This window comes from Bombina bombina, chromosome 2, assembly GCF_027579735.1.
Source record: "Bombina bombina isolate aBomBom1 chromosome 2, aBomBom1.pri, whole genome shotgun sequence".
Lineage (NCBI taxonomy): Eukaryota > Metazoa > Chordata > Amphibia > Anura > Bombinatoridae > Bombina > Bombina bombina.
The window spans coordinates 447609361-447628208 of NC_069500.1; the positions used below are offsets into that span (position 1 = coordinate 447609361).

The 18848-nt window shown below is 40.1% G+C and overlaps 1 protein-coding gene across 1 annotated transcript in view; it reads left to right on the top strand.

Annotated features, from left to right (window-relative positions):
* The window catches only part of PITPNB (phosphatidylinositol transfer protein beta), a gene marked incomplete in the record, with an annotated part of 520198 nt that overhangs the window by 414930 nt on the left and 86420 nt on the right, over positions 1-18848 (top strand). The window contains 2 exon segments of the mRNA XM_053702082.1: positions 14952-15029; positions 16868-16978. Of these exon segments, the coding sequence (XP_053558057.1) occupies positions 14952-15029; positions 16868-16978 (189 nt within the window).

Here is an 18848-nt window from a genome sequence, read left to right on the forward strand (position 1 = left end):
CCTTACCTAGACGACATCTTAATACAGGCGTCGTCTTTTCACAGAGCCAAGGCTCATACGGACATTGTTCTGGCCTTTCTAAGGTCTCACGGGTGGAAGGTGAACGTCGAAAAAAGTTCTCTGTCCCCGCTCACAAGGGTTCCCTTCCTGGGAACACTAATAGACTCGGTAGAAATGAAAATATTTCTGACGGAGGTCAGGAAGTTAAAGCTTTTAGCTACTTGCCGAGTTCTTCATTCCATTCCTCGGCCTTCTGTAGCTCAGGGAATGGAGGTTATCGGATTAATGGTTGCGGCAATGGACGTGGTCCCTTTTGCCTGAATTCATCTCAGACCACTGCAACTATGCATGCTCAAACAGTGGAATGGGGATTATGCAGATTTGTCTCTTCAAATCCATCTGGACCAGAAAACCAGAGATTCTCTTCTCTGGTGGTTGTCTCAGGATCACCTGTCTCAGGGAATGTGCTTCCGCAGACCGGAACGGATCATTGTAACAACCGACGCAAGTCTGTTAGGCTGGGGCGCGGTCTGGGGCCCTCTGAAAGCTCAGGTCCTATGGTCTCGGGAAGAGTCTCTTCTCCCGATAAACATTTTGGAACTGAGAGCGATATTCAACACGCTCCAAGCATGGCCTCTATTAGAGGCGGCCAAATTCATCAGATTTCAGTCGGACAACATCACGACTGTAGCGTACATCAATCATCAGGGAGGAACAAAGAGCTCCCTAGCGATGAAGGAAGTAACCAAGATCATCAAATGGGCGGAGGATCACTCCTGCCACCTATCTGCCATTCACATCCCAGGAGTAGACAACTGGGAGGCGGATTTTCTAAGTCGCCAGACTTTTCACCCGGGGGAGTGGGAACTCCACCCGGAGGTTTTTGCTACAGCCGACCCAGCTATGGGGCATTCCAGAATTGGATCTGATGGCGTCCCGTCAGAACACCAAACTTCCTCTTTACGGATCCAGGTCCAGGGACCCCAAGGCGGCACTGATAGATGCTCTAGTAGCGCCTTGGTCCTTCAATCTGGCTTATGTCTTTCCACCGTTTCCCCTTCTCCCTCGGCTGGTAGCCAGAATCAAACAGTAGAAGGCTTCGGTAATTCTGATAGCGCCTGCGTGGCCACGCAGGACTTGGTATGCAGACCTAGTGGACATGTCATCTGTTCCACCTTGGACACTGCCATCGAGGCAGTATCTTCTAATTCAAGGTCCATTCAAGCATCCAAATCTAGTTTCTCTGCAACTGACTGCTTGGAGATTGAACGCTTAATTCTATCTAAGCGCGGGTTCTCTGAATCGGTTATGGATACTATGATCCAAGCTAGAAAGCCTGTCACCAGGAAGATTTACCATAAGATATGGCGGAAATATCTTTTGTTGGTGTGAATCCAAGGGTTACTCGTGGAGTAAGATTAGGATTCCCAGGATATTGTCTTTTCTCCAAGAAGGATTGGAGAAAGGTTCATCTGCTAGTTCCTTAAAGGGACAGATATCTGCTCTATCTATCCTGTTACACAAGCCTCTGGCAGCAGTACCTGACGTTCAAGCGTTTGCACAGGCTTTAGTCAGAATTAAGCCTGTCTATAAACCTGGGGCTCCTCCATGGAGTCTTAATTTAGTTCTTTCAGTTCTTCAAGGGGTTCCGTTTGAACCTTTACATTCCATAGATATTAAGATATTATCTTGAAAGGTTTTGTTTTTGGTAGCTATTTCTTCTGCTCGAAGAGTTTCAGAATTGTCTGCTTTGCAGTTTAATTCACCCTATCTGGTGTTCCATGCAGATAAGGCTGTTTTGCGTACCAAATCTGGTTTTCTTCCGAAAGTTGTTTCTAATAAGAATATTAACCAAGAAATCATTGTTCCTTCTCTGTGTCCTAATCCAGTTTCTAAGAAGGAACGACTATTACACAATCTTGATGTGGTTCGTGCTTTAAAATTCTATTTAAAAGCAACTAAAGATTTCAGACAAACTTCATCCTTGTTTGTTGTCTATTCTGGTAAGAGGAGAGGTCAGAAAGCAACTGCTACATCTCTTTCCTTCTGGCTGAAAAGCATCATCCGATTGGCTTATGAGACTGCTGGACAGCAGCCTCCTGAACGAATTACAGCTCATTCCACCAGAGCTGTGGCTTCTACATGGGCTTTCAAGAATGAGGCTTCTGTTGAACAGATTTGTAAGGCAGGGACGTGGTCTTCACTGCATACTTTTGCCAAATTTTACAAATTCGATACTTTTGCTTCTTCGGAGGCTATTTTTGGGAGAAAGGTTTTGCAAGCAGTGGTGCCTTCCATTTAGGTGACCCGACTTGTTCCCTCCCTTCATCCGTGTCCTAAAGCTTTGGTATTGGTATCCCACAAGTAAGGATGAATCCGTGGACTGGATACACCTTGTAAGAGAAAACAGAATTTATGCTTACCTGATAAATTACTTTCTCTTAAGTCAGGATAAAAATTTTTTGTTTAAAACTACAGTCACCACTGCACCCTATGGTTTCTCCTTTTTCTCCTAACCATCGGTCGAATGACTGGGGGGGAGCTATATGGACAGCTCTGATGTGTGCTCTCTTTGCCACTTCCTGTAGGGAATGAGAATATCCCACAAGTAAGGATGAATCCGTGGACTGGATACACCGTAAGAGAAAGTAATTTATCAGGTAAGCATAAATTCTGTTTTTTTATTACGCATTCCCTAGTTTTGCATAACCAACACAGTTATATTAATATACTTTTTACCTCTGTGATTAGCTTGTATCTAAGCCTTTTCTGACAGCCCCCTGATCACATGACTTTTTATTTATTATCTAATGACTTGCATTTTAGCCAATTAGTGCTGTGCTGTGCTTGCTCTTAAATAACTCTACGGGCATGAGCATAATGTTACCTATATGACTCACATGAACTAGCAGCCTCCTGTTGTGAAAAGCTAATAAAAAGCATGTGATAAGAGGCTGTCTGTAGTGGCTTAGAAACAGGCACATATTTAGAGGTTTAAATGTTATAAAGTATATTAATATAACAATGTTGGTTGTGCAAGGCTGGGGAATTGGTAGTAAAGGAATTATCTATTATCTATTTTTAAACAATAACAATTTTAGTTTTTACTGCCCCTTTTAAAGGCATATGAAACCCAAAAAATGTGTATTGTTATTCAGACAGAGTTATACAATCCTAAAAAAGTTTCCAATTTACTTCAGTTATCAAATGTGCTTTGTTTCTATTGTGTTCTTTGTTGAAGAGATACCTAGGTAGGTGTCTGGAGCACTACAAGCCAGGAAGTTGTGCTACCATCTAGTGCTTTTACAAGTGGATAACATTCTTGCAAAACTGCTGCCATATAGAGCTCTAGACGTGCACGGCCCTGGGCTTATGTGTCTGCTTTTCAACAAAAGATACAAAGAGAAGAAGGAGATATGATCATAGAAGTAAATTAGAAAGGTGTTTAAAATGGCATGCTCTATCTGAATCATGATTTATTTATTTGTGGTTTCATATCCCTTTAACAACATATTAACATTAAACCATATTAAACTTGAGGATTCTATGTTAAAATGAATGATAAAGTATGTAAGCACTGTAATTGCTTTGGAAAGGCAAGCTTAGTCTTTACACAAAGAGCTTCAGAAAATCCCTATCTATTTTATATTGCTGTGTTTCACATCAAAAGAAGAAAAAATATATTTTCTATGACATATTCAGCATAGAAAATACAATCTGCACTTCCCAATTACAGCTGCAAATGAGCAATAGTGTGGAAGAAGACAGCCTTCTGGCTTTGTTAGCAAGCAGTCTCCTTCAGGATCCCACAGGAGAAGCGGAGCCACTGAAGGCAAGCCGTTGGCTAGTGGTTCATTTTGCTTGCCACCAGCTGTAGGCTTCTCATCTCATTAGTTCTGTTAAAATACTCTGGGGGGTGACAGCTGTAACCTACTTGAATCTTCTGCTCCTAGTATTTCTCTAAGATAAATTTTAGATGCTCAGTTTTTGCAACTCTTCAAAGAAACTGGTCCAGTATATAAAGCGTAGTATTAACCATCTGAGTTTTCTGAAGTAGGATAAAATTGGGATATGACCCACTTATATCATGCTGAATAAAAAAAACAAATCCGAACCAAAAAAAAAAAAGAAAGAAACTTCTGTTTTTGGGTTGCTTTACTAAAGAGATATAATGTTTACATTTGAATTTCTATGTTTTAAAAATAATTATTTTAAAACTAAATATATAATGCTAAAATAGAAATGTTAGACAAATTAAATTTGTTATATAGAATTTCTGAAAATTGTGGGTTTTGCAGTTCTGAGAATTGGAAGTGCAGACTGCGGACTTCACAAGCCCTGCTTTGCTACAACATAACTGTCACTAACTGGCCTCTGCTAGTAATAAGTTACTGCAAAACAATGGAAGTTTTGAACTTTGAAAAACCATTGCAGCAAACACAGTTTTAATGCATTCAGTAAGTTTTTTTTTTGCTCAGTTGGTATATTAATTTATTTCAAGGCTACAGAAAAGTCTTACAATTACAAAGTATTTTATGTTCCTTAAAGTCAAGCTTAAAAATGTACTGATATTAAAGGGACATTAAACAATAAAAAAAGTTAGATAGAATGATGCATTCAAGAAGAGATTAGTCTGAGAATAACGTAGATGTATTATTTTTTTTAAAGCTGTTTAAATATTGACAAAATAACTGTAGTTTTAGTGTCTATAAAACAATTGGATTCCATGTTGAAACTTAGGTTACTTTCTCTGCTGTGGCCAATTAGTGACAGTTATAAATAGGTCACTAGAGTGTGCAGCTAATGGCTGTGTGGAATATAACCGTTTTTTGTACATATGATTTATATTATAATCTCAGTGTTTAATGTCTCTTTAAAGAAAATGCATATAATGTTATGTAATTCTAACAATATAACTGTATAAATGGTGGTCATGTGGCACTATGTTAAAATGGATGTGTTGGGCAACTACATAGTTTAAATGTTATAACACTAACTTTATGGTCATACAATAAAACCATGAGAACTCAGAGTCAACTGTTTCATGTAAAACACTTTCCTTTCAACTGGAACTCTCAATGCCAATTGCTGGGCCCTACCTTAGCAGTAACTAAAATGTAACGTATTATGTTGCGTTCATGCCAGTTAAGACATATAGGGGTCCATTTATTAAAGTTTAAAAAAGTAGAAGTGAACTTATATGAGAATGTCTGCATCACTTCAAGCCCTCTGAATTAGTCTCTTAATCCAACATTTATCAAAATTAGCGATGGTTATCTTTGCATCAAATCTGGCTTGATAGTTGGTGACGATTGATAAATTAGAAAATACATTTTCTATCCAGGTAAATTTTAGACAGCACTTTCAGGCTACACGGTGTGATAACTTGAAGAACTTGGGCATTAAACACTAAATAAATCATTGCTTGAATGATGTATTCAGAGCAAAGACTAGCCTGAGAATAATTTGTACATGTATTTTTAAAATTATATTAGTTTAAATATTGAAATAATAAGGGTAAAGTTAATGTTCATAAAGCAGTGGGCGCCGCCATATTGTAACTTAGGTTACACTGAGTCCAATTAGGAATGATTCTAAAAGGCTTACTAGAGTGTGCAGCTAATTACAGTGTGGAATGTAGCTGAGTCTGCTCTTCCATGTTTAACATGAATTGGAAAGCCCACAATATTCAGAATTAAATTACAGGAAAGGAGAAACAAAAAATATTGAAAGTATATATTGCAAAGTTGTTTTCTCTTGTAAGGTGTATCCAGTCCACGGATCATCCATTACTTGTGGGATATTCTCCTTCCCAACAGGAAGTTTCAAGAGGACACCTACAGCAGAGCTGTCCATATAGCTCCTCCCCTAACTGCCATATCCAGTCATTCTCTTGCAACTCTCGACAAGCATGGAGGTAGTAAGAGAGAAGTGGTGTAACGTAGTTGTGTTTTTACTTCAATCAAAAGTTTGTTATTTTAAATGGTACCGGAGTTGTACTATTTTTGTCCCAGGCAGAAAATGAAGAAGAATCTGCCCGTGATTTCTATGATCTTAGCAGGTTGTAACTAAGATCCATTGCTGTTCTCACACATAACTGAAGAGAGAGGTAACTTCAGCTGGGGAATGGCGTGCAGGTTATCCTGCTATGAGGTATGTGCAGTTAAAATTTTTCTAGAGATGTAATTGCTAGAAAATGCTGCTGATACCAGATTTATGTAAGGTAAGCCTGAATACAGTGATTTAATAGCGACTGGTATCATGCTTACTTGCAGGGGTAATACTCTTATAGAATTTCAATATAAAACGTTTGCTGGCATGTTTAAACGTTTTTATATATGCTTTGGTGATAAAATTTTATTGGGGCATAGTTTTTTTCCACATGGCTGGCTTAACTTTGCCTCGAAACAGTTTCCACTGTTTAGACATGAGTGGGAGGGGCCTAATTTAGCGCTTTATTGCGCAGTAACTTTTACAGACTGAGACATCCAGCTTTCCTCCAGGAGTCCCCTGAATGCTATAGGACATCTCTAAATGGCTCTTAGACCCTCCAAAGTCGTTTATTTGGGAAGGTAGGGCCACAGCTGAGCTGTGGCAGTTGTTGTGACTGTGAAAAAACGTCTATCGTTTTTTTGATCCGTTTTTTGAACTAAGGGGTTAATCATCCATTTGCAAGTGGGTGCAATGCTCTGTTAGCCTATTATACACACTGTAAAATTTTCGTTTGATTTAATGCTTTTTTTCACTGTTTTTCAATTTCTGACAAAAATTGTTTCTCTTAGGCACAGTACCGTTTTTTTATTTTTTGCTTGTTAACTTGATTTAAAGTGTTTTCCAAGCTTGCTGGTCTCATTGCTAGTCTGTTTAAACATGTCTGACATAGAGGAAACTCCTTGTTCATTATGTTTAGAAGCCATGGTGGAACCCCCTCTTAGAATGTGTACCACATGTACTGATTTCACTCTAAGTAATAAAGATCATATTCTGTCTTTAAAACATTTATCACCAGAGGAATCTGACGAGGGGGAAGTTATGCCGACTAACTCGTCCCACGTGTCAGACCCTTTGACTCCCGCTCAAGGGACTCCCGCTCAAGTGGCGCCAAGTACATCTAGGGCGCCCATGACGTTTACTTTACAAGAGATGGCGGAAGTCATGGATAATACACTGTCAGCGGTATTATCCAGACTACCTGGTTTTCGAGGAAAGCGAGATAGCTCTGGAGTTAGAAGAAATACAGAGCAGTCTGACGCTTTTGTAGCCATGTCTGATACTCCCTCACAATATGCAGAAGCTGAGGAAGGAGAGCTTCTTTCTGTGGGTGATGTTTCTGACTCAGGGAAGAGGATTCAACCTGATTCTGATATGTCAACATTTAAATTTAAGCTTGAACACCTCCGCGTATTGCTCAGGGAGGTTTTAGCTGCTCTGAATGACTGATACAATTGCAGTACCAGAAAAATTGTGTAGATTGGACAAATACTATGCAGTGCCGGTGTGCACTGACGTTTTTCCAATACCTAAAATATTTACAGAAATTATTTCAAAAGAATGGGATAGACCAGGTGTGCCATTCTCTCCCCCTCCTATTTTTAAGAAAATGTTTCCAATAGATGCCACCACGTGGGACTTATGGCAGACAGTCCCTAAGGTGGAGGGAGAAGTTTCTACCCTTACTAAGCGTACTACTATCCCTGTCGAGGACAGTTGTGCTTTCTCAGATCCAATGGATAAAAAGTTAGAGGGTTACTTTAAGAAAATGTTTATTCAACAAGGTTTAATTCTACAGCCCCTTGCATGCATTGCCCTAGTCACTGCTGCTGCGGCCTTCTGGTTTGAGTCTCTGGAAGAGGCTTTACAGGTAGCGACCCCATTGGATGACATACTTGACAAGCTTAGAGCACTTAAGCTAGCCAATTCATTTGTTTCTGATGCCATTGTTCATTTGACTAAACTAACGGCTAAGAATTCCGGTTTTGCTATGCAAGCGCGCAGGGCGCTATGGCTTAAATCATGGTCAGCTGACGTTACTTCAAAGTCTAAGCTGCTTAACATTCCCTTCAAGGGGCAAACCCTATTCGGGCCTGGTTTGAAGAAGATCATTTCTGATATCACTGGAGGAAAAGGTCATGCCCTTCCTCAGGATAGGTCCAAATCTAGGGCCAAACAGACTAATTTCCGTGCCTTTCGAAACTTCAAGGCGAGTGCGGCATCAACTTCCTCTAATGCAAAGCAAGAGGTAACTTTTGCCCAGTCCATGTCGGTCTGGAGACCTAACCAGACCTGGAACAAGGGTAAGCAGGCCAAAAAGCCTGCTGCTGCCTCTAAGACCGCATGAAGGATCAGCCCCCTATCCGGTAACGGATCTAGTGGGGGTCAGACTTTTGCTCTTCGCCCAGGCTTTGGCAAGAGATGTCCAGGACCCCTGGGCGTTGGAAATTGTATCCCAGGGATATCTTCTGGACTTCAAAGCTTTCCGTCCAAAAGGGAGATTTCACCTTTCACAATTATCTGCAAACCAGATAAAGAGAGAGGCATTCTTACACTGTGTTCAAGACCTCCTAGTTATGGGAGTGATCCATCCAGTTCCAAAGGAGGAACAAGGACAGGGATTTTACTCAAATCTGTTTGTGGTTCCCAAAAAAGAGGGAACCTTCAGACCAATTTTAGATCTCAAGATTTTAAACAAATTCCTCCGAGTTCCATCATTCAAGATGGAGACTATTCGTACCATCCTACCACTGATCCAGGAGGGTCAATACATGACTACAGTGGATTTAAAGGATGCTTATCTTCACATTCCGATACACAAAGATCATCATCGGTTTCTCAGGTTCGCCTTCCTGAACAGGCATTACCAGTTTGTAGCTCTTCTGGCGGTCCTAAGACCGCGGGGCATAGCAGTAGCCCCTTATCTAGACGACATTCTGATACAGGCGTCAAATTTCCAAATTGCCAAGTCTCATACGGACATAGTTCTGGCATTTCTGAGGTCGCATGGGTGGAAGGTGAACGAAGAAAAGAGTTCTCTATCCCCTCTCACAAGAGTTTCCTTTCTGGGAACTTTAATAGATTCTGTAGAAATGAGGATTTACCTGACAGAGTCCAGGTTATCAAAACTTCTAAATTCCTGCCGGGTTCTTTATTCCACTGCTCGCCCTTCGGTGGCTCAGTGTATGGAAGTAATTGGCTTAATGGTAGCGGCAATGGACATAGTGCCTTTTGCACGCCTACATCTCAGACCGCTGCAACTATGCATGCTCAGTCAGTGGAATGGGGATTACACAGATTTATACCCTCTACTAAATCTGGATCAAGAGACCAGGGATTCTCTTCTCTGGTGGCTATCTCGGGTCCATCTATCCAAAGCAATGACCTTTCGCAGGCCAGATTGGACAGTTGTAACGACAGATGCCAGCCTCCTAGGCTGGGGGGCAGTCTGGAATTCCCTGAAGGCTTAGGGATCGTGAACTCAGGAGGAGACGCTCCTTCCAATAAATATTCTGGAACTAAGAGCGATATTCAATGCTCTTCAGGCTTGGCCTCAGCTAGCAACTATGAGGTTCATCAGATTTCAGTCGGACAACATCACGACTGTGGCTTACATCAACCATCAAGGGGGAACAAGGAGTTCCCTAGCGATGTTAGAAGTCTCAAAGATAATTAGCTGGGCAGAGATTCACTCTTGCCACCTATCAGCTATCCATATCCCAGGTGTAGAGAACTGGGAGGCGGATTTTCTAAGTCAACAGACTTTTCATCCGGGGGAGTGGGAATTCCATCCGGAGGTATTTGCACAATTGGTTCAACGTTGGGGCGAACCAGAACTGGATCTCATGGCGTCGAAGAAGGAACGTTTATTACACAATCTTGACGTGGTTCGTGCTTTAAAGTATTACTTACAAGCTACTAAAGATTTTCATCAAACATCTGCTTTGTTTGTTGTCTACTCTGGACAGAGGAGAGGCCAAAAGGCTTCGGCAACTTCTCTTTCTTTTTGGCTAAGGAGTATAATATGCTTAGCTTATGAGACTGCTGGCCAGCAGCCTCCTGAAAGGATTACAGCTCATTCTACTAGAGCTGTGGCTTCCACATGGGCCTTTAAAAATGAGGCTTCTGTTGAACAGATTTGCAAGGCAGCGACTTGGTCTTCGCTTCATACCTTTTCAAAATTCTATAAATTTGATACTTTTGCTTCTTCGGAGGCTATTTTTGGGAGAAAGGTTTTACAGGCAGTGGTACCTTCCGTTTAAGTACCTGCCTTGTCCCTCCCTTCATCCGTGTACTTAAGCTTTGGTATTGGTATCCCACAAGTAATGGATGATCCGTGGACTGGATACACCTTACAAGAGAAAACATAATTTATGCTTACCTGATAAATTTATTTCTCTTGTGGTGTATCCAGTCCACGGCCCGCCCTGTCATTTTAAGGCAGGTATTTTTTATCTTTAAACTACAGTCACCACTGCACCCTATGGTTTCTCCTTTCTCTTGCTTGTCTTCGGTCGAATGACTGGATATGGCAGTTAGGGGAGGAGATATATGGACAGCTCTGCTGTGGGTGTCCTCTTGCAACTTCCTGTTGGGAAGGAGAATATCCCACAAGTAATGGATGATCCGTGGACTGGTTACACCACAAGAGAAATACATTTATCAGGTAAGCATAAATTATGTTTTACTACATGTAATTAAACAATTTAAATTAATATATTGAGGTGTTTAATGTCCCTTTAATAGGATTTGGCTTCATATGTGAAATTGATCAGATGCAAATACACATTGTGATTGAATTTGGGAGCAGAAAACAAACATTGTTCTTGAATAGGGTCACTACCTTGATAAATCTAAAAGCTGAATTATGCACATATTTTTACTCACGGATACAGGTGGGTTGAAGCCTTGATAAATGTAAATCATATGGTTAGGTTTTGGAGTTTGAAATAAAGATAAAAGTATTGAGGAATCCCAAGCTCCACAAAATATTTACTAGGGAACTCAAACCCTATTTCAATAATCAGGAACTGCCCCTCCATAGTAAAAAATGAACTAACATTTCCTCTCTGTTGTCACATTATTCCTCCTCAACTACATAAAATAGCTGCTGTCTAAATTGCTGCTTTCTCGCTTCTTGTGCTATGGTTTCCTCAGAAAAAAAGATTGCTATTGGACCAAAGTGGAACACCATCATTATTAAGGAGAAAGTCTGTGAAGCACTAGTTAGCTGTCAATGTGCACAATGTACATATACAAAAATATGTTGTACTGTTTAGATGATAAAATAATTGTTAAAAGTGAGATAAAGCATAATAATTATAGTATTGTTTAAGTGTTTATTGGTACACTTAGCAGTTATTGAAAATGGATTACAATAGATTGTTTATATTATTTTGAATTTGTGCACCACCAACTAACAATTTTTCAACTAATACATGCCGTTTACATTTACCCTCTAAGTGTGTGTTATTGTTAATATAAATGATGTAAAATGTATATTTCTTCTGTTATGTGTGATCAGTCCACGGGTCATCATTACTTCTGGGATATAACTCCTCCCCAACAGGAAATGCAAGAGGATTCACCCAGCAGAGCTGCATATAGCTCCTCCCCTCCACGTCAGTCCCAGTCATTCTCTTGCACCCAACGACTAGATAGGATGTGTGAGAGGACTATGGTGATTATACTTAGTTTTTATGACTTCAATCAAAAGTTTGTTATTTTAAAATAGCACCGGAGCGTGTTATTACTTCTCTGGCAGAGTTTGAGGAAGAATCTGTCAGAGTTTTTTACTATGATTTTAACCGGAGTAGTTAAGATCATATTGCTGTTCTCGGCCATCTGAGGGAGGTAAAGGCTTCAGATCAGGGGACAGCGGGCAGATGAATCTGCATTGAGGTATGTAGCAGTTTTTATTTTCTGAATGGAATTGATGAGAAAATCCTGCCATACCGTTAAAATGACATGTATGTATACACTTCAGTATTCTGGGGATGGTATTTCACCGGAACTACTCTGTTAAAGGTCACTAATCCTTTTTAATAACTATTTATCATGTTAAACGTTTTTGCTGGAATGTAGAATCGTTTACATTGCTGAGGTACTGTGTGAATAAATATTTGGGCATTATTTTCCACTTGGCAGTTTTTTTGCTTTAATTGTGACAGTTTCGTTTCTCTTCACTGCTGTGTGGGAGAGGGAGGGGCCGTTTTTGGCGCTCTTTGCTACGCATCAAAAAATACCAGTCAGTTACTTTTATATTTCCTGCATGATCCGGTTCATCTCTGATAGATCTCAGGGGTCTTCAAACTTCTCTGAAGGGAGGTAAATTCTCTCAGCAGAGCTGTGAGAATTCTTATAGTGACTGTGAATAAAAACGTTGCTTTGTATTTTTTATGTCAAATTTAATTATTGTTATTTTACTAATGGGAACAAACCTTTGCTAAAAGTTTTGTTGTTTTAAAGTTTGATGCTATAACTGTTTTTCAGTTCATTATTTCAACTGTCATTTAATCGTTAGTACCTCTTTGAGGCACAGTACGTTTTTTGCTAAAAAAGATTATAACCAAGTTGTAAGTTTTTTGCTAGTGTGTTAAACATGTCTGACTCAGAGGAAGATATCTGTGTCATTTGTTCCAATGCCAAGGTGGAGCCCAATAGAAATTTATGTACTAACTGTATTGATGCTACTTTAAATAAAAGTCAATCTGTACAATGTGAACAAATTTCACCAAACAGCGAGGGGAGAGTTATGCCGACTAACTCGCCTCACGCGGCAGTACCTGCATCTCCCGCCCGGGAGGTGCGTGATATTTTGGCGCCTAGTACATCTGGGCGGCCATTACAGATAACATTACAAGATATGGCTACTGTTATGACTGAAGTTTTGTCTAAATTACCAGAACTAAGAGGCAAGCGTGATCACTCTGGGGTGAGAACAGAGTGCGCTGACAATGCTAGGGCCATGTCTGATACTGCGTCACAGCTCGCAGAGCATGAGGACGGAGAGCTTCATTCTGTGGGTGACGGTTCTGATCCAAACAGATTGGACTCAGATATTTCAAATTTTAAATTTAAATTGGAGAACCTCCGTGTATTACTAGGGGAGGTCTTAGCAGCTCTCAACGATTGTAACACCGTTGCAATACCAGAGAAACTGTGTAGGTTGGATAAATACTTTGCGGTACCGGCGAGTACTGACGTTTTTCCTATACCTAAGAGACTAACTGAAATTGTTACTAAGGAGTGGGATAGACCCGGTGTGCCGTTCTCACCCCCTCCAATATTTAGAAAGATGTTTCCAATAGACGCCACCACTCGGGACTTATGGCTAATAGCGCCTGCATGGCCACGCAGGACTTGGTATGCAGATCTAGTGGACATGTCATCCTGTCCGCCTTGGTCTCTACCTCTAAGACAGGACCTTCTGATACAGGGTCCATTCAAACATCAAAATCTAACTTCTCTGAAGCTGACTGCTTGGAAATTGAACGTTTGATTTTATCAAAACGTGGTTTTTCTGAGTCGGTTATTGATACCCTGATACAGGCTAGGAAGCCTGTTACCAGAAAGATTTACCATAAAATATGGCGTAAATACCTATACTGGTGCGAATCCAAACATTACTCCTGGAGTAAGGTTAGGATCTCTAGGATATTGTCTTTTCTACAAGAAGGGTTAGAAAAGGGTTTATCAGCTAGTTCATTAAAGGGACAGATTTCAGCTCTGTCCATCTTGTTACACAGGCGTCTGTCAGAAAATCCAGACGTCCAGGCTTTTTGTCAGGCTTTAGCTAGGATCAAGCCTGTGTTTAAAGCTGTTGCTCCGCCATGGAGTTTAAACTTAGTTCTTAACGTTTTACAGGGTGTTCCATTTGAACCCCTTCATTCCATTGATATAAAATTGTTATCTTGGAAAGTTCTGTTTTTAATGGCTATTTCCTCGGCTCGAAGAGTCTCTGAGTTATCAGCCTTACATTGTGATTCTCCTTATCTGATTTTTCACTCAGACAAGGTAGTTCTGCGTACTAAACCTGGGTTCTTACCTAAGGTGGTCACTAACAGGAATATCAATCAAGAGATTGTTGTTCCATCCTTGTGTCCAAATCCTTCTTCAAAGAAGGAACGTCTTCTACACAATCTGGATGTAGTTCGTGCCCTCAAGTTCTACTTGCAGGCAACTAAAGATTTTCGCCAAACTTCTTCCCTGTTTGTCGTTTATTCTGGACAGAGGAGAGGTCAAAAAGCTTCTGCTACCTCTCTCTCTTTTTGGCTTCGTAGCATAATACGTTTAGCCTATGAGACTGCTGGTCAGCAGCCTCCTGAAAGAATTACAGCTCACTCCACTAGAGCTGTGGCTTCCACTTGGGCCTTTAAGAATGAGGCCTCTGTTGAACAGATTTGCAAGGCTGCAACTTGGTCTTCGCTTCATACTTTTTCCAAATTTTACAAATTTGACACTTTTGCTTCTTCGGAGGCTATTTTTGGGAGAAAGGTTCTTCAGGCAGTGGTTCCTTCTATATAATGAGCCTGCCTATCCCTCCCGTCATCCGTGTACTTTTGCTTTGGTATTGGTATCCCAGAAGTAATGATGACCCGTGGACTGATCACACATAACAGAAGAAAACATAATTTATGCTTACCTGATAAATTCCTTTCTTCTGTTGTGTGATCAGTCCACGGCCTGCCCTGTTTTAAGGCAGGTAAATATCTTTTAAATTATACTCCAGTCACCACTTCACCCTTGGTTACTCCTTTCTCGTTGATTCTTGGTCGAATGACTGGGACTGACGTGGAGGGGAGGAGCTATATGCAGCTCTGCTGGGTGAATCCTCTTGCATTTCCTGTTGGGGAGGAGTTATATCCCAGAAGTAATGATGACCCGTGGACTGATCACACAACAGAAGAAAGGAATTTATCAGGTAAGCATAAATTATGTTTTTTTGTTTGTTTTTGAAGGACTACAAAGCTGATGAAGATCCTGCAATATTTCAGTCCGTTAAAACAAAAAGGGGGCCTTTGGGACCAAACTGGAAGGTAATGAAACCAAATACGAATTTTATTATAATCTTTCATTTTAGGGTTTTAACTCTATACATGGTGCATAGACTTATGTACGTATAATCCATAATTTAGTTTTTCAGTAGAGCAAGATATATATATATAGTTTCAAAATAAGGTGCACTCCATCAGTCACAATCCAATTGCCGTGGTGCTGCATATACAATACATATACCTTCCAATATTCACTCCATGTGAGTAAAATAATGCTGCACTCACCGGTCTTGTAGAAAATGTTTCTTTATTGTACACAAAAGACAATATTCACCACACAAGTACCCCCAGACGTTTCGGTGCGCCTCTGGCACCTTTCTCAATGGGTCTGCTTCCAATCCTCCAACAAACGATCTAACTACCCGCCACCCTTATCCCTCTATTTAAACCCCTAAGCGTGCTCTTCATTTCCGGTGTTGCCAGACCAATGCAGTTACGTCACGTAACTACCGCCGGCCAGCATAAGGGAAGGGAACTGCCGCATGGCTAATTTACATATCCCCACCTCCTATGATGCACACATCACAGCGGCGCAAAACTCGTTGAGACTTAACACCGCAGAAAGGGCTGGCAACCTCTGGTATTAACAGTGTCAACACAAACCTAAGTGAAACAAACTAAAATGTTAAAACAGCTAAACTTGGCACTAACTAAGCTATGTTACTGGGAGGTCACGCATCATATCCATATTAATATTTATGTTAGTATTTTCATTTCATTTTTTATATTGATATTATATTCATTAACAATTGGGATAAACAAAGCCCAATGCCTTTGAGAGGCATGAAGAGGGGTTTGAGCATTTTTTGTCTGATGAATTTCCACTGAATATACAAAAGCTCTTTCCTTATCATATTTTATTAAATATATCTTGGGCTTTGTTTATCCCAATTGTTAATGAATATAATATCAATATAAAATATGAAATGAAAATACTAACATAAATATTAATATGGATATGATGCGTGACCTCCCAGTAACATAGCTTAGTTAGTGCCAAGTTTAGCTGTTTTAACATTTTAGTTTGTTTCACTTAGGTTTGTGTTGACACTGTTAATACCAGAGGTTGCCAGCCCTTTCTGCGGTGTTAAGTCTCAACGAGTTTTGCACCACTGTGATGTTTGCATCATAGGAGGTGGGGATATGTAAATTAGCCATGCAGCAGTTCCCTTCCCTTATGCTGGCCGGCGGTAGTTACGTGACGTAACCGCATTGGTCTGGCAACACCGGAAATGAAGAGCACGCTTAGGGGTTTAAATAGAGGGATAAGGGTCGCGGGTAGTTAGATCGTTTGTTGGAGGATTGGAAGCAGACCCATTGAGAAAGGTGCCAGAGGCGCACCGAAACGTCTGGGGGTACTTGTGTGGTGAATATTGTCTTTTGTGTACAATAAAGAAACATTTTCTACAAGACCGGTGAGTGCAGCATTATTTTACTCACATGGAGTGAATATTGGAAACTATATATATATATATATATATATATATATATATATATATATATATATATATATATATCTCGAGGAGAAAGACAAATTTTTTTTATTTAATTAGACATCATCATAAATGTTTTTAATCATTAGTTTTCATATGTTTTGTAGCTCACTAATAGAGTAGATGAGAAGCTTTAAACATCTGTTCTGATCCCTTTAAAAAACCCATTAAACTGTAGTCATTGATCAGGAGTAGATCAAGAGTAGTAAATTGATTATTATAAAATCTTGCTCTTCAGTAGTAAGATAAAAATAAATAATATTAATGGCTCTCATGATAAATGGCCCTCTCTAAATGAATAAACACATGTATTGCTATTTTTCACAGAAAGAACTGGCAAATTCAGAGGACTGTCCAGTCATGTGTGCATACAAGCTAGTAACAATTAAGTTCAGGTGGTGGGGACTTCAGAACAAAATAGAAAATTTTATTCAGAAGGTAAGTAATTTCTTAGCTCTTAAAATGTTTCCTTTTTTAGTAATATAGAAGTTGCACTTTTATAGAAAAATAAGGATTACAAGTAGTTTTTGTCTTGTAAGCTGTCCCTGATTCTGAGCTCTGTCCCTTTGAGACATATGTACCTATTTGCAGAATTTCCCTTATCCCCTCTTACTGAGCACCAACACACACCCACAACCACACCCAGACACACACAAAACCACACCCATCCCAACACAGCTCCACCCACAAAATGGTGATCAACCTCCCGAGTCCCTGATACCAGCCACAAATGTTAGGAGGTATGATCTAATTACTTTTTTCCTTATAGTTAAATAGATACAAGGATGAGGTTTATGCAGAGAAGAGAAATATCCAGGTGGCTTCCGTTCGTTAAAAAAAATGAGACTTTTAGATTTGTAAACTGATTTAAAATTGAAAATAGGACTTTTCTCATTTCTTTCATATAGGTGGCGAGAGTCCACGAGCTGTCACGTATGGTATATACATTCCTACCAGTAGGAGGCAAAGTTTCCCAAACTTTAAAAGCCTATTATAAAAAAAACACATCTAACTCATACCTTAGTTTTATACTTTGCCTCCATTTAAGGTGGTTGAAGCATGTTGATGTGCTTGATTTCTTCAGAGAAAGGCGCTGCAGAGCATATTGAAGCTCAGTTCCCCTCAGAGTACAGTGGTTGTCAGAGCGATGTGATGGGAGCACTGCCTCATGATACTTCATTTCCGCCTCATGATAAATCCTTCATGGGCCCTCTGTAAATTCGGCCACAGCGACTCGTCTCCTGCCTCCCTTTACAGATCAACGTTATACTCCTATCCCAATACCTCTGCTGATATGTTTCAAGACTGCTTTGGCCATCTGCTACTGATTGCACGAGTGTCTATGGGTAAGTATATATTTTTTTTTTTTCAATAGACACTCACAGCTATGCTTATGGGCACTTTTAAAAGTGTGTTTAAAAGTTAATCTATGTATGTATATGTATATGTGTATGTATGGCCCTGGGACAGATTCTTACTATTCCCCTTGTTTATTTTTCGTGGCAAAACATTTTCTCATGCGCACACAAGCGCGCGTTTAACCCAACTTATTTTTATGAGTCAGGTTTGTGCGCTTAATCGTGCGAGGTCCAGGGATCCTTAAACAGAGGTATTGGATGCTTTTGCAGTACCTTGGTCTTTCAAGCCTTCTTATATATCTCCCCCCCCCCACCCTCTGATCCTGCTCTCCAGAGTGATTTCCAAAATTAAATTGGAACAGTCGTTTTGTAATTTTAATAGCTCCAGCATGGCCTCACAGGATTTGGTATGCAGATCTGGTCCGAATATCCAGTTGCTCACTGTGGCCTCTGCCTCTAAGGCCAGACCTTCTGTCTCACGGTCCCTTCTTCTACCCAGATCTAAATAATCTAAACTTGATGGCATGGAAATTGAACTCTGTATTTAACACTATGATTCAGGCTCACAAGCCTGTTTCTAGGAAGATCTATACCCATGATTATTCATGGCATTCTTTTAGATCCTTCCGTTTTTACAGAATGGTTTAGGTATAGGTTTATTTGCCAGTTCTTTGAAGGGACAAGTTTCTGCTCTTTATGTATTATTTCATAGGAAGATTGCTAACCTTGCTGGTGTTCTTTGTTTTGTTCAGGCTTTAATCCATATTAAACCTGTTATTAGGCCTAATTCTCCTCCTTGGAGTCTTAACCTAGTATTACAAGTCGTACAGGCTCCTCCTGTAAAGTGGAAAATGTTGTTTCTTTTGGCTGTCTCTTCTGCTAGAAGAAATTCTGAATTGTCTGCTCTCTCCTGTGAGTCTCCTTATCTAATTTCTCCAACATAGGTGTGT